Source organism: Desmodus rotundus, chromosome 1 (assembly GCF_022682495.2).
Source record: "Desmodus rotundus isolate HL8 chromosome 1, HLdesRot8A.1, whole genome shotgun sequence".
Classification (NCBI taxonomy): Eukaryota; Metazoa; Chordata; class Mammalia; order Chiroptera; family Phyllostomidae; genus Desmodus; species Desmodus rotundus.
This window is the reverse complement of record NC_071387.1, coordinates 128779884-128796918: the sequence shown is the minus strand read 5'-3', so window position 1 is coordinate 128796918 and position 17035 is coordinate 128779884. Positions and strand designations below refer to the sequence as shown.

The 17035-nt window shown below is 37.4% G+C and overlaps 1 protein-coding gene across 8 annotated transcripts in view; it reads right to left on the bottom strand.

Moving 5' to 3' along the window:
* Positions 1 to 13175: 13175 nt before the first annotated feature.
* Positions 13176 to 17035, bottom strand: part of CSNK1G3 (casein kinase 1 gamma 3) — a 104007-nt gene continuing 100147 nt past the window's right edge. For all 8 annotated transcript variants that reach the window (XM_024571446.3, XM_024571448.3, XM_024571447.3 and 5 more), the window contains one exon: positions 13176 to 15795. In XM_024571446.3, coding sequence (XP_024427214.1) covers positions 15741 to 15795 — 55 coding nt within the window. In that variant the 3' untranslated portion in view covers positions 13176 to 15740. The remainder of the gene's footprint in view (positions 15796 to 17035) is intronic.

Here is a 17035-nt window from a genome sequence, read left to right as displayed (position 1 = left end):
AAATCCCAGCTTATGACTTTCCTGCACATCACCTTATTAATGATGTGTATGTCAGTCATACATGAAAATGTTCTCTAACATGTGTTTTGCAAGTATAGCAGGTTGAATGGTGGCCCCTAAAATATATATCCACCCAGTACCTATGAATGTGACCTTATTTGAAAAAGGGATCTTTGCAGATATAATTAAGGCTCTCAAGATGACATCATCCTGATTAAGCTGAAGGAGGGCCCACCAGGTAGGCCCTAAATCCAGTGACAGTGTCCTTGTTACAGGAAGAAAAGATGACATACATACTGTGGAAGGGCATTTGAAGACAGAGGCACCAGGTAACAGGGCCTCAGGTGAGGAGTCAGGGTTGAAGCCTGACTCTAGTACTAGAAGGTAATTAAGGCATTCATTCATTCCGCAGCCATTTTATGGAAGTGCAGAATTTGATGGGGAAGGTCAAATAATGTAAGCTGGGTAGTAGGAAGGTGTTTCTGTGATTTGTCAGCCACCTAAATACCTTGGGCTACCAGGGGTGTCCAACCTTTTGGTGGCTCTGGGCCACACTTGAAGAAGAGTTGTCTTATGCCACACATTAAATACACAAACACTAATGAAAACTGGTGAGCAGAAAAAAGGTTTTAAGTAAACTTATAATTTTGTGTTGGGCCACATTCATAGCCATTCTGCGCCGCATGCGGCCCATGGGCCGTGGGTCAGACACCCTTGACTGAGCGCACTGTTAACTCCAGGTCTTTACCAACCAATGGATCTGGGATTGTTAACATCTTACCTTGTTCAAGACCGTCTCAGGAACCAAGGAAGTGCAGTCCTTAAGAAAAAAATCCCAGTGGCTCTCACTGTGACAATCAGTGTCTCAGCAACTAGGGAATACTTCTTTCCCCTTCAGTTTCTTCACCCTGCAGGCAGCTGCCACTCACGCTTCCCGGGCACTCTTCCATAGCCTTCCAAATGTGATAAAGATAAATGCAGATTCCAGTGTCATCATAGCATGACCTCAGTATCTCCAGGCTGAAAGGGGATTGACAGCGAGAGCAATGCTTAGCCCAAAGGGATGACCGCCTCATGTGACCATCATGAAATTGTCTAGTTAGTATGGCAGGGCTTGGACTATCTTCTTTGAAACAAACTCAAAACTATTTCCAAAATAAAAGCAGAAATATGAAATGTAAATGCACATGTGTGGGCAGCCACAATGGCGAACCACACTTTAAGAAGTTTGCCAAGGACCGTTAGTATTAGACCTCACTGAGGGGAACGCTGAGAAAGCCACAGCATCAGGCAGCGCTCCAGCATGACAGGGAAGTGACCAAATGAGGAGTGAAATCGACACCTGCTTCCTTGCAAAGGCAGGACCCAGGTGCATGGGGTGCACTTTAAGGTCCCCACATCCATTTGACAATCTACTGTGGCAAAAGACATGGAGCCAAGTGAGGAAAAACTGACAAGTTGAAAGAAAAACTTACCTGTTGAGATGAGAGAAAAGAGACGGAGGAGTAACCTGTTATTGATGATGTAAGAAGTAAGTACACAAGAAAAACTGTGACATAGGAATTATCAATGTGACCCAAAAAGTTCTAGATAATAGCAGAATCCGACCCACAAATGAGGTTTTTCTTTAATTTGTGAAGCCTACAAAGACAATTATTAACCCTGCTCACTCTTGCAGCCCTTCCACTACACATTACCTTCAAAAATAACTGTCCCGCCGAAACCAAAATGGAATTCCAAACCTATTTTACTCATCAAAAATTGTGTGTTCATGCTATTCTATCTTTGCAGCATCCAATGTCCTGACTTCTCTTAGGGTTTTATTTTTCTCTTCATTTCTTTTTAAGCTCTGCCAGTTCACTATTTATTTCTGCTGTTTTATCATTTTTCTTTTTGTGTTTTTCACTTCTTCTCAATGTTCTTGTTTCAAAGGGGCATATCTTATTTTGCCAACAGACTCATCTTTCCCTCCCCTTTTGTCAAAAGCCTTGGTTTTACAATGACTAATAATTAGAAATGAACTAGCATAGAATATGTAAAGAGACACTTCAAGAAAAATGAAAGTACCGAAATACATTAAAAATACTTCAGGAAAAAAATCTAAAAGACAGCCAAATACTACACTAGAAAAACTATTTCACAATGCATACAAAGAAAGTAGATGAAAGTTATGGGGAGCTTTTATATAGAATTAGTAAAATAGAATAAACAAAAATAAAATTGCAGTTTAAATGTATGAACCACATTGGTAAAACTGGAGCAAAATAAAACCAAAAACAGAAAACACTTCACAAATAGTAGATTAAAAATGAAAAAAAAATGACAAACACACAGGTTCTAAAATAGATAAAACTGATATTGCTGAAAAAGGAAACAAAACAAATAAAACAGAATTTAGCTAAAGGTAGTAATAGAAAAAACCTTCCTTCAAACAAGATTTAAAAGGTAAAATTTGCCCCTCCAAGGCTGATACAGAACAATCTCTCCCAAGATTTCAAAGATGGACTTCAAAAACACTTTGAGCTCCCAGACCCACCCCCAAAATGGATCAAGTGACTGACGGGGGAGGGGTCCATGAGGAACTGAGCTCACTTTCCATGGAAACCTTTATTGTCAGTAGACAGTGAAGCAGGTCTAGAGGGTACAAGGGGCAGAAGGGTGATGTAGAAACTGTATTCCCAGCCAAACTATTTGTCAAAAATAAAGGCAAATAACAAATTCTCAAACATGAGGGAACTCAAGAATAATTGAACAAAAAATAATAGTTATAGGAATGGTGAAGTAAATTGATTCTTTTTTGATATAAAAACTGGAAATTGTGGTGAAAGAACTGAAATGTTATAGGTCATGAATATGTTGAAAAACAATCTAATTAATAAATATTGAGATGGCTCTGGCTGGTGTATGAACCAAAGGGTTGCAGGTTTGATGCCCAGTCAGGGCACATGCCTGGGTTGTGGGCCAGGTCCCCAGCAGGGGGTGCATGAGAGGTAACCACACATTGATGTTTCTCTCCCTCACTTTCTCCTTCCCTTCCCCTCTCTATAAAAATAAATAAAATCTTAAAAAATAAGAAATAAATATTGAGATGAAGAATTCAGGAAAGACTACAGTATAAGTAAGGAACATAAGCACACTGACTTTTCTAATTTTCTAAGCAGATATTGTTTAAAGCTAATAAATAAAGCAGTGGAGATAATCTTACAAAGGGAAACTCTTAAACGATATACAAACAAAAATACAAACAGGTAAATTAAGGTGATATGCATACACTGTTATTACATAAGAATACTCTTAGTGACTTTAATTCTCCAAAAATCAATCTATTGAGTCCAGAAAACTTTTACAGGATTAACATTTATACACTAAAAAACATGAATTTTAAGGATTTAGTCAAAAACTAAACATACAAAAACTGGTGAGTAGCCTAATCTGACATTTAAAGATATTACAAAGCTATGGTAATTAAAAAACTGAATAGATTAGTTGACTGGACAGAATACAGCCCGATTATACATGGAATTTATTCTATATGGAATTTGCATATGGATATACACACGAAATTTAGCATACAACAAACGTGGACATTGCAGCAGTGGAATCTCCCCAGCAGAGAGGGCTGGGGAAAGCAGCGGCTATCTGGGAATGGATCTAAATTCCTACCTCACTCCTATCAAAATAAATTCCAAGTAGATCAAAAGTTTTTAAAAGTTGTAAATATACATTCTCTTTGACCCAGCAATTCCAATTTTAGGAATATGCCTAATTTATGTATTTCCTAATAACTAATACTTATGTCAATATGAATTTCTAGATCTATTTTTAAATAAAAAAGCAAAGTACAAAACAGTTATGGGCAGTATGTTTGTACTTTATATATTTGTGTATATGTGTATATATACCTACAAGTAATATAATGCATACGACTATACACACACAGTTTGCTCATCATAGAGCGTTTCTAGATAGGGTTTGCAAGACATTTACAGGTTGCTTCTGAGGAGGAGGTCTGGTAGACAGCGTAGCTGGCATCAGGAGGCTTTCCTTGTACAACCATCTGTACTATCTGGATTTCTATCATTGGCATAAATTATTCTTTGGAATAATGAAGAGTCATTTAAAGGCTCCAGTTAGCAGAGGTAGTCAGACAAGCTGGACCCTGGGCTGCACTTCCTGGGACTCTAGGACCCCAGTAAGGAAAGTCACAGGTGATGTTGAAACAAGTCATCAAATACTTGATTAATTGAAAGCACAAACTCAAAAGATACATAGAGTCATTGAGATATTATACTGTTGTAACATACTTATTCAAAGAGTTAATTCTAGAGTCACTGGCCTAATATCTTAATACCAGGATGTGAAGATAGAAGAATTAATTTTATATATTCTACAAAACAAAACATAGTTTAGGAAATTATGGAATTTACTTCAGCATCAAATCTGATCTTTTACTGGAAGACAGATATTTTGATTTCAAGACACAATTAGAATAAACTGTGAAAAGTACCTGGTGATGTCTGAGACCCATAAATACGAGGATCACAGTCAAAATAATTTGTTGTGACCCAGTTGAATATGAAAATTTTATTTTCCTAATCAATTACAGATGCTTTATGGAAATAGATCCCAGTTGCAAGTCGGAGCTTTGTCATATTCCTGGTGATAACTCAAGTTTCAGCCGTAACTCAGAGTGAACTTAAAGCCGTAATTTCACAAGAGCTTTCTTTGAGCCAGAAGGAATTCAAAGCTTACAGTGTAGTTCACGGGAAACTGACAGACCCATTCACTGACTTTGTCCTGAAGACATTTTGCAGGTCAAGCACATGTTTTTAAGATAAATAATAATGGCATATTCAACTTGGTGAGAGAGAAAGGAGTCCAGGGTATTGTTGCAATTTAGATATAAGTTATCCACCAAGAAGGCTCTAGAAAACTTCTCACAAGTTAACTACCTGTCATTTTCTGACTGAACTACAGGCTTCTTTTACTATCCTTACAAAACAGAAGAGTCAATAGTTTTAGAAACTTATTCAGTGTAGAGACTCTAGGAGTTAGATGCTATACAAATCAACAGAAATTTTAAAGTATTTCACTAATAGTACTAGGTATACTATTGATGTTATTTAAAATGTTTGTAATACATATATTTTAGTTATATAGAGAATATAAACACAATTGTAAGAGGAACATATTAATGTAACACGTTGAGTCTAACTACCATCCAATTTTTCTTAGCCCAGCTCAACCTTATTAGTACAAAAATCACACTTGCTGTTTAATAGACTTATGTCAATCAGTGCTTTCCTTCCTCCCGAGCCCTGACAGAGTCTCATTATATGTAGTCCCTACATAGCTTAGAAAAAATTTTCATTAGGCTCCAACAAAAAAACCAAATAACAAGCAATTATTTATTGAGTACTAATTATTTGTAAAGCCCTATACTAGGCTCAGAGAGATTCCAACATCTGCTTCAATATCCTCAAGTCCTTGGATGGAAGGATACTAGGGAAAGTCCCTCTCAGCCTGTTCAGTGGGTTCTTGCCATATGAGCATTTAGGCACCTAGCAGAGTCACTCAGATCTAGAATTAAAACACACATATACACTGGTAGAACAGGAAAGATGAAAGAATTAGATTTAGCGGAGTGATCCTTAGACTTAAGCAACTAGAGAGAGAGGATACAGACAATACGAGAACCATTTCATCCTGCAGAACCCGTACAAGGCCAGAGAATGGGAGACACCAGGAAAAGAAGAGTCATGGGTTAAGACCTGGATTAAAAACAGGGAGATGGTTGATAAATTAATGAAAGAAAGACATGTCCCCTTTCTATCCACCAAACATAAAACACTAGGAACTAGGCAAATACCCTTCAATGGGAGAGATGAAATCTCAATAGATACTAAACAATGTCAGATAAAAAACACTCACATGCCAGTAAGTAGGGGAAAAATGGCAAGAAAGTGAATGATTTTTCTACCCATATGATGTTTTGAAATGAAATTTTAATTTCCAAGGCACAATTTATGAGATAATGGTAATGGTATCTCATGAGATCTTGCAAGAGTGTATTTGACTTGTTAAAGAGATTTTTAAACTAAATGAGGATAAGGGAGAAAGATAGTTTTTAGGGTGAAAGAAGGAGGTGGAGGGAAGTATGCTGAGGTGATGTACACCTACAATGATACTCAGGACACCCAAGGTGAAATGCACTACAGAAAACATTTGGGCAACGCAGAGAGAAAAAAATTGGAATTATGAAAATACATAATTCCAGACCAGAGACAGAAAAATAGATTAATGCACACAGCTCATTGCCTGCCACAAGGTGTTAAAAAAACACCTGCTGAACACATAAAGTAATTAAAAGTGCAAAATCAGGAAAGAGAATTCAGTGGTGATAGAGAGCTTCAAATGTCCAAACAACATCTCTAACTTTCTCCCCCTAAAACCAGAGCATCTGACAATTCTTTATAAGCCAAAAAGCTAATCTCTCTGAGAGTAGACATAATAAATGACCAGCAAGAAGGAAATGAAAAAGTGGAAGTGTCAGGCACCTTGAGAGAATGTGAACATGTCATCTTAAGATCGGTGATACCTACTGAAGGGAACTCAAGACTGTGATCTGCAGTTCACACTGATGTCATCAGGACAAAAGGAATAAGCTTGCAAAAACAAGTCTCTTCTGACAAGCTCAACTTTTAAAAGAACATACACAAGAACTGAAATAATGCGCAGAGGGAATAAATGAGAAAATGTAAAATCTTTACTCCCCATTAGTTGAGTATTTCTAAAAAAAAAATACTAAAGCCAACAAAGAAAGGGTTTTATAAAGTCAGTATAAGGCAGGTTAAGGAAAGGGTTGAGAGATGACAAAGAGAATGGGAGGCCTTGCTTCCTTTCATTTATTTTTCTTTTCCTGTTTTTTTTCTTAAATCAAGAATAACCTTCAGCCTGGAAAGTTAAGGGAGAAAAACAGCAAGAAGGAAATGAAGCCCACCATAGATATATGTTTAAAAAGGACGACTAAATCTCCAGATCTGGACACATTTCATACTGAGAGACCACGCGGGTGGTGAAGGAAGCAAGGCAGAACAACTAGACAGGAAATGGAATTTCTATTTCAAAAAAAAAAAAGAAAGAAAAAGGTGAATTACACTACAGATTGTTGATTCCAAGTGATAATATTAGATACTGAAATCGTGGTCCTCAGGGATAAATATGGGTTCACTGGAAAAAAATTGTATCAAACTTAATCCAGTCCCTTATTTTTTGATGGGATAATGGGCTAAATTTAGGTGGACTAAATGGCTCACCTGAACTTCAACAAAGCATCTTGTAAATACCTAACGGTAGTCAAGAGATGGAGAAAGATCACCATTCATTAGAACACTCTGACATTGTGTTACCGGTTCAGTGGGCTGACCTTAAACTAGCATTACAGTGGCTTGACACCAGGTTTTGGCCTGGATCTCCTGTTTGTCTTTTTTATCAATAAGGGTACAGAATAAATGATTCTGAATTCATCAATGCCACTGAGTCAAGAGAGCTAATTGTGCAATGTGATAGAATTGGGTGCAAATATTTAAAAACAGGAATAATGACTTCAGTCTAAGGCAAAATGTAATAAATACTAAGCAAACATCCAGTGTGGCTTGTCGGGGGGCTTTACCACAGAGCCCCGCGTCCTCCGCGGATGAGAATAAGTCTACCAAGACATGATCTGCTTGGGAAGGAAGGGTGACCAATCTCTCCAAGGAGAAGGGCCAAGAGTCTTTTCCTCCATAGGCTTTTATTAGGTTCATTTTGCACAGGAATACAGGTAAAGCTCATCAATCATTGTCAGGCAGTAAGGGTCAAACAATAGATAACATACAAAGAACTCTGAGGGCTTATTCTGAGTTAGGGTCAGTTAGTTAAAGGGCTATAAAACTTTGGGAAACAAACTCATTTCAGGCTTGGACCCTTATCATTTAAGCTGAGGGTATAAACAAAGCAGGTTTCACAGGATTGTATGCATTCTTTCTAGACCTGATTCCCCAGGGAATCAACCCTTTCCAGCACAGGACTGCACTGCCCTCTGTCATTGTTTCAGGCTTAAGTCAGGCAGGGGAAGTAAGGCAGCCAAGAGATTAGGAGACTTCTTGCAGACAGAAAGAGGACTCAGGCTATGTCAAAGCCGAGGGGCGAGGGTCCATCACCCCCTTTTCCTATGGCCCCCCGAGTCCTTCCCTGTGGGCCTTTTTCGTGACCATGCCTGTCTTAGGTCATCCCTCCCTTGAGGAATCTTACCCGTCATTGGCTAACTGGTCAGGCTCAGGGCCTAGTAGGGTAAAGTGGGCAGAGATGGCACCCCTGCCAGGGAGATAAGCTTTGTCTCCTTAGTGGCTTACGGTCCCAAGGTCTCTGACTCAGCCTTAGCCATGGGGGTTTACAGCTTCTGAAACCAGGCAGGGTGGTTCCCAACAGTGGCTCAGTTCATTGGGCGTTATTCCGCAAAGCAAAGGGTCACTGGTTCAATTCCCAAGTTGGAGTGTATATAAGAGGCAACTGATCACACTGATGTTTCTCTCCCTCTCTTCCCCTCTCTAAAAATAAAGTCTTGAGAACAAAATTGTAAGTACTAGGCCTTATTCTTGTCTCAAAAGGCAGAAAAATCGCTGAGCATGAGGAACTAAGGTGTTGCTCAGTTTTAAACTATATTATGAGGGTCATGGTAAACATACCCTGCACTGAGAAGCACTACGAAAATTTCTAATCCTCAGAACCATCCTGCAAGTAAGGCATTATCTCTAATTTGAGATGAGGAAACTAATGCTAAGAAGTCAAATAATTTGCCTCAGTTCTCACAAGTTAGGGGGCTGAGAATCAACTCTATTTGTCTGACCCCCAAATTCATGCTCTTTCCAAGACCACGCACTGCTTCAGCATTGAGGTTCATGTGAGAGCCAGACTCATATACTTAATCCTAACTCCCCCGCATGTGCTGTGATACATTTTCTTTAACATTATCACAATTCTTGATGCTAATTTAAAATGGCCCTTGAATTTATAAAAGAAATAAAGATTATCCTTTGGTAAGAAGTGTCATTCAGTTCAGGAAAAAAAAAAAAAAAAGCAAAACAGTACTTTATGTCAAACATCCAAATCTTTCCAAAGTCTAGAACAGAGGCTGGCAAACTGCCAGTCCAGTCTGCAAGTCAAATCTAGCCCACTTCCTGTTTTTGCTTGACTCACAAGCTAAGAAGGATATTTACATGCATAAATGGTTTTAAAAAATCAACAGTATTTCATGATACATAAAAATTACATGAAATTCTAATTTCAGTGTCCATAAATAAAATTGTATTGGAACACGGCCCTGCTCGTTTGTTCGCATATTGTCTTGGCTGCTCTCACACAACACAGGCCGAGTGAAGAGCGGAAACACAGACCAGACGCAGCACCCGCATCTGCGCACTGCTGTTCCACACACCACAGATCCCAGCAGTGCGGTCACAGTTTGACAGCATTTACAATTTCCTATTACTAATGCAGACTAACTTTGTAAACCAAAGGAAGGGTGAGCTTTGAGTGCTGTGCTTTTAAGGCACAGTGGAATATGAATTATCCTGTTATACAATTATATGGCAAAGTATCATGTTTACTATGCAATGACACTTCAGCTGTGCTAATACAATTTATTTTAACATTACTGGACTAAGCACTGATCACGGTATCTCCAACTAACAGGAAGGCAATGGTCGGAACAATTAGAAAGCTTAGAATATCTCATTACAGTAGAATTTATTCACACACAAAAAGATGAGTACACTGATATAACCACAGTTACTTTGCAAGTGGCTCATTTGCTAGCCAAAGAAAACTATTTACCAATGCTAAGTTAAAGTTAGTCGTGTTTGATTGCAGCAGCCAGAAAGTATGCCGAGAGAAAATAAACTTAGGACTACTAGGTTTCTAGCAGAGTCAATTACATGAAGACACAGACAGTCAACTAAAAAACAAGGCAAATGATTTCAAGTAGTTTTCCTTGGCTTTTGATGAGTGAATAGACATAAATGTAAACAAACAAAAGAAAATTAAATGGAGCCACTTAAAAATGGAGCCAGAGCTGCCACACCAGAGGAACTGCTTTGCAGTCTTATGCCTCAAATCTTTGGAATGTTAAAACAGGGCAAAATAACCTTTGAACTGGGCCTAAACAACCTTGTGTCCCAAAGAAGTGTTTGCAAAGACAACAAGAAAGCAGTTACTATGATTACTGGACCGATGACTACTAAATAGAAATTAAAAACACTGTTTAGAATTAATACCACTACATTACCTGCACCAATAGAAATGCCTTCCTTCTACTGATATAACTTTTCTCATAAATACCCATTGTTTTTGTCTCCTAACTGGAACATTATCTGGGCCTCTGCATCAATTAATGATAGCCGAATAGCTATTCTTATTGCTATCAATAAATGGTTGTTGCCTCTTACTTTAAGAGGCCTTTTATTTTTAGGTTAACGTTACCAATACTGCCCAGTTGTTGTTTGCTAGAAAAGTCATTGCTGAGTTTGAAGTCCCTCAAGAATTAATCAGCCTCTGTGGACAGTCTTCATGGAACAGCTGCAAGAAAGAATTCTTTTAAAGACCTTGAGAAAACACCAGTTCAGAGCAAACTGAAGTGGAATCTGCAAAGATATAATTGAGGGTGGTAAAAATGTGTGTGGAGCAGGAAAACGTTTACTGGGCAAATTCACGAAACTTCTGAAAATATAAGATGATTAAAGTCAACGTCTATACTTTATGTTATTCAACACCAGGTATTTTGTGGAAAATACGTGAATCTGGCATGTTATTGAACTAAGAAAGTCAATTTCATTTATTGAATTTCATTCAGTTTCATTTATTCACGCGGTCTAACCGACCTCACTTCCATTAAGCTTTGTCAGAAACAGAAACTCAACCCCTGACTCACCCAACTACAGAGCAGTTGGAGGGCAGTGGTTCCTGAGCTGCACAGCAAGACTGACATTTTTCTGAATGAGAATCACCCTCACTGAATGGCTTTGGAAATTAGCTTCTGCTGCAGATTTGATCATATTTCTTAAGAAATTCAAAAGTAAGGCAAAACAAAACTTACATGTGAAACTTATACTGCAACAAAGCCATTTTGATGACAAGTAATGCTGTTTATAGCACAAGTAATGCCAAGCTACTTTATAAACTTCCCACGCTGGCGTCAAACAAGCAGCAAGATCTCCATTTTTCCCACACAAATGTGCAGTGGCTCCATTTTCCAAACTCAACTACAGTTCCAGCTGTATTTTCGGATCTCAGGGCAAGTGCAAGGAAATTTCCATATTTCAAAATCTAACTGTACAATTGAGGAGCACCTAACTATCCTTCAATAGGAAGTGATTAATCTGCAATGGAATGAAATGCCAAAAGGCAAGTATCTAATGGAATTCTATGTACCTTCCAAATTATGAATATGCTCAATTAAAATCATGTACTAAAGGACTGATAACAGTATTTAGTAGTATCTATATCTGTCAAGATAATTTCAAAGATGAAATAATGTAAAATCATATCACAAATCAGCGAAACAATTAAGTGAAATATTATCCCCTCAAAATAATTAAATTCTTATCAGTAGAGCTGTACTACAAAACTTGTACTCAAGTTTTAATATGTTTTAAATTTCCTCAGTTCAAAATTAATCAGAACTTTTCTCCATTGTTACACAAATATATAAAAGCCTCAATTCTGCCTTTGGCCCACAGTCTAAACTTTACCAAAAATGGTTTGGCAGCCCCAAGTCTAGGGCAGCGCAGGAACGTTTTTCCATTTAACTAAAGTCACAGTGTGGTAAACATCCTTCGAACTATTGTTCTTTCTAACAAAGCCAAACGTTTCTCAAAGGGACTCAGTCACCGTGATTTCTAGTAATATGTTCAGATTAATGAGTCTCAATAATAATAATGTTTTATAATTTAAGACAATTAGGTTTGCATCTACGCTGTACTTTGTTTTCCTCATATGGCAACGGATATCTATTGATTTTGCCTGTGCAGTATCCATTCACTCACCGTCTGATAATCATACTTTTCACTTCCTTTTGGGTAACACCCCTTCTACATCCTATCTCAGTCAAATGTGTCCTGGAAGGTGGGCAAACAGCATTCCTCTGGCCCTAGTAATTGGCTCAGGGGTGGGCATATGCACAACTGAAGGAATGTTAGTCTTACAATTGTTATCGAAACTGTTAAGAGACAATGCCCCTTGTTTTGGCTGCAGAGAAGTCTGAAGCTGCTGGGTGGCTTCTTTACCATCACGTGAAAAATATCTCTGACAATCAAAACAGAAGGGTAGAAAGCAAAACTGAGAAATGGAGAAACACAGATGCCTGACTTTGCACGAGGATCAAGCATGTCTAAAATCAATTCTACTACTGGACTTTTCAGCTAAATGTGCTATTGCATCAGCCAAGTCAGGTTTCTATTACCTGCAATTCAACGGGTGCTCACTATGCAACTATGTAATCATTCAGATTGAATCTTAAATCAGATTTTTCTACACAGGGCCTATTAACTATTTCCTGAATGCTCATGCTTGGTGTGTGTTGCTTTGCCTTATCTTACCTGTAACATCTTCTTGGTGTGTGTTGCTTTGCCTTATCTTACCTGTAGCACCTTTTAGTAAACAGAGAACCATTAATACCACTTTGTGAAATGCCTTAAATCACCCAGGGCAATGATAAACTGTGAGATATTGTCACAGATATATGCCCTCCATCTGTGATAATAAAGTCATATTCATGTAAAGTTGGATTAGTAATTTCATTTCTATGAATATAACAGTATAACTACATTCTTAAAAGGAATAAAATGATTCTGTTTCTCTCCTTTGGTTTACTAGTGGTACTCATTTTAATTAATTGCTTCAATAAGTAATTCACAGAAGTGTAAAAAACCTTTTTAAACTTTCATTAATGAAAGGTTAGACTTCCTGGTATGTGCTCTGTACAGGGGGTTCCAATACAGCAAAACAAAAACCAAAGTATATTCCTATAGCTCCATTTCTCCCATATACTAAAATTAACGGACTAAATTTTAAATATTCCTATCTCAAATTAGGGAATGGCATTATTTTACCCATGATTAGAGGAAAGGGGAAAGAGCAAGTTTAAAAAAACTACCTTTATTTTTTATTTCTTTTTCAGTTACATACTTTTAAACAGGGATGTGTTTCTTTATTCAGACATTCAGGCAATGTTGACTTCATTAGTGTTGACAGAAAAGAAGCATAAAAATGCAAAACCTTGTTGGCTTAACCTGAACATACCTGCATTACCTATTATTGACCAGTTTGTGTTGCCAAAAGATTTATTCCTTGGCATTAAAATGGAGCACTTAAAAATATTGCTAAAAAGCAAATGTCTACACACTGGTCTTTGCAGCAAATAAGGGTATTTATACCTTTAAAATATTTTCAGTCCATAACTGGATTAATATACACACCTTCTTATGTATAAGGAGTTCAGATCATATAAACACTGTACAGTCCAAAAACCCTACTGAGAATAAAACTAAATAGGCTTATGATAAGAAATACAGATATCGCATGTATTTACAAATATCATAGACACACAAATTTGGTCAAATACTGTAAAGAAAGAAGTGGTTTCACATTATAATGGCCAAAACATCCATCTACCTTGCTCAAAGCAGACAAAATTAACAACTCAGTGTGTGACTCCTGTATTTTAAGACATCATGACAGACACAAACAGATAGGATGGAAACTGCTGACCAAATTATACAGCAAATGTTTTCTAGGCTGAGTGTAGGTCTTTAAAATCAGGAACTTAAAAAGATCATTCATAGGACTCAGAGCAACAATGATAAACAAAGTCCAGATTTCCGGTATTCATATGGGTGTCTAATTCATCAACAATGCATTGAACTTTTGGCTAATAAGAAAAAATAAATTACAAAGTACAATTAAATCCCTGTAAATGCAATATAAAGTCAAAAATGTAGATTTATTTACTTTAGTTACACATTTTAAATGTTACCTTGAGACAATAAAAATAAATAAGCATGCCTGGAGGCATGCACTTACAGACACAGAAAGGGCTGCACGGAAGGAGTAAGGAACAATTTGGTAAGTGAAAGGTGAATATAAGATTTGAACAACATAATTCTCTTTCTAACCAGTCTTTCCACTTTAACTCCTCGAAAATTCTGGCTGGAAGAATATGACAAAAAAAATCTGTATTTATGGCTTAAAACAAAGCATACTTGAAAAATGGAATGGGTTTCCTTTTTTACAGAACCATAACTTTGTTCATATGCAGGCACTTTAAAAGACTAAGGAGGCAAAGCACCTGACCCATCCTCTCCAAAATAGTTTTCAATCATCAAAATTATGCTAAAAAGTCAGAAAATTCTAGAGAACCAGCAAAGTTGAATCCAAGAGACTAATGTACACAGAGGGCAATAAAGTGACCCCATGTTTATTGCTGGGGATTTTTTTTATCAAAGAGCAAATAATTAATAAACAGACACCATTGCATGGCACATCTGGAGTTTTTTGCTTAAGGGAGAATATAATCATTCAGCAGTGGGTTTCAGTGGGATCTCCTTTGACTTCAACCTTAAATGTTGCAAAAAGATTCACATTTATTTTTTTCTCCTTAGTGTATTAAAAAAAACCAACCCCAACATATCTCATTTCTCAAAGTATTCATCTCTTGCTGTCTACCATACATAATCTGGAAGCATAAAGTTACATTATACAAATATTTTCCTTTTTTTAAAATAAGCGCTTTCGCCAATTCGGCAACACTGTAATTCACATAGCGGTGCGATGAAGGCAGAGCTCATATTTACCACATTACCCGTGATTCATTTTACCACTACCATCTGCCGAAGCCATGGACTCTATAGAGCTTCTCCTCGGTACCTCTGGGCAGTGACTGTACCATGATTTCACAGAGAGAAAAGTATGACTGATGAAGCAGTACCATCAGTAATACTGGTATCAATGCAGGTGTCACACCAAAAATGAACTTCTCAAAGAACAACTTCTTTAAATATTTGGGCAACTCTGTTCTCTTTGTTGCATGATCCACTGTGGAGAAAATTCCTATTTGATTATGCTCTTACAGAAGTTATAAAAAACCGGATTTAGATATATAACTGGTTGACATTTAAGATACTGTACTGCTTTCTACAATAGCAGAGCTTCTGAAAAATGTTCTACAGAACTATTTTCATCAAAACTACTTCAGCCCTGGCCAGGTAGCTCAGTTGGTTAGAGCATCTGTCCCAATACACCAAGGCTGCAGGTTCAACCCCCAGTCAGGGCACATGCAAGAATCAACCAATGAATACATAAATAAGTGGAACAACAAACCAATGTTTCTCTCTCTCTCCCCCCACTTCCTTTTTCTCTCTAAAATCAGGGTTTTTTTAAATTGAAAAAAAAATACTACTTCATTGGTCCATTCCATTCACTGATGGGCAAAGCACTCATATTTTGACAAAACTTTAAAGCTTTCGTAAAAGTTAAATTAGAAAAAAATATGAATGTAAGACAACCACAAAACGAAGTATGAAAGTCAGACATTTCTGTTTCTAAGAGAGAGTCCTTGAAAATATAGGTGGTCACTACAGAGATGATTTCAATCACAAGACTGAAGATGAACACGTAAGTAACTCCCCATGATCCGTCTGTGTCCAGAGTCATTTGTGCCGCTGTATGGTTTTCCTTTTCCTTCGTTTGAAAAAACAGCAGCACCTGAAGATGGAGAGAAACATTTCTTTTACTATAAAAGTAATCAAATGTCTCAAAGTAAAGCTGCCAATACCCTATTAATTTAAATGGCCATAAGAAGCAAGAGACTAATGCAAGATAGTGAACATGCCAGTGAAGCATAAATATTAGTGAGATTATGGCAGAATTATCACTATTATTTTCTCAGTGTGCCTTTTAGGAATAGCAAGACATTTTAAGCACCATTAAAAGGAGTCACTAAACTGAACAGGTTCTGCACAAAGACTGGCTGAGGAGCTACGGGGTTCTGCACCCAAACTGGCCCACCACATAATTATTTTGGATACTCATCAACCTCTGGCTCTGGCATGCTTTTATAAAATTCATCTTACGGATTCTCTCCCTTTCTTCATTGCACTTGTAATATAATTATTGAAGCCATTGTTAGAAAAGCAATAATGATCCCAACACTGGTGAATTTGTTTTCACTAAGAATAATTTTTGATTCCAAAAATAAAAAAAGGAAATCCCAAATACACTCTTCAGCAAACATTTTCCATCATATTTACAAACTAGAAGAGAGAAAACATTAAATAGGGTGAGAATGTCAAGATTAGCATTTTTAATTCTTTAAGGGTTAAAGAAGGTCAAGCTTGTCCTAAGCTATTCTAACTAGAGTAAAAGTTACAGTTATCATTTAAAATAGCACAATCAAGGTGATTTAGTTTTGTATTTGAAAACTGACTCGGCTTTGTAGTCTGTGAAGGGAATGTTGTACTTTTTTTGTGGTTATTCCTAGGTGAAAGAAACCTAGAGACGACCCCTGAGAGAACTAGTTATCCTGACAGTACATTCCCCTCCTCGCAAGAGGATGAAACACGTGCAACACATGGACAGCAGTGCTGAGGCTGATGCAAACTCGAAGTCCGTGAGCACGAGAACTGCCGGTCAGGGTCAAGAACACAAATGTGTGTGTGTGTGTGTGTGTGTGTGTGTGTGTGTAAAAAAACACTTTTCCCCTAAAAGTCGGCCATTCCTTTAAATAAAGATCTGGCTTTCCCCACTCTCACCCTTAATATAAATTCAATCTATCTAATCTATCAGAACATAAAGATGATAGGCACCACATGAAAAGGGGCTCCTTTTGCTTCCCCACTGAAGTTCAAAGTGTGCACGTATAAATCATATTTTGTAATAAAAGCAAGACATAGTAATATACATGGTGATCCAATCAACAAAATGCTGCCAGTTCAAAGCCTCAGAA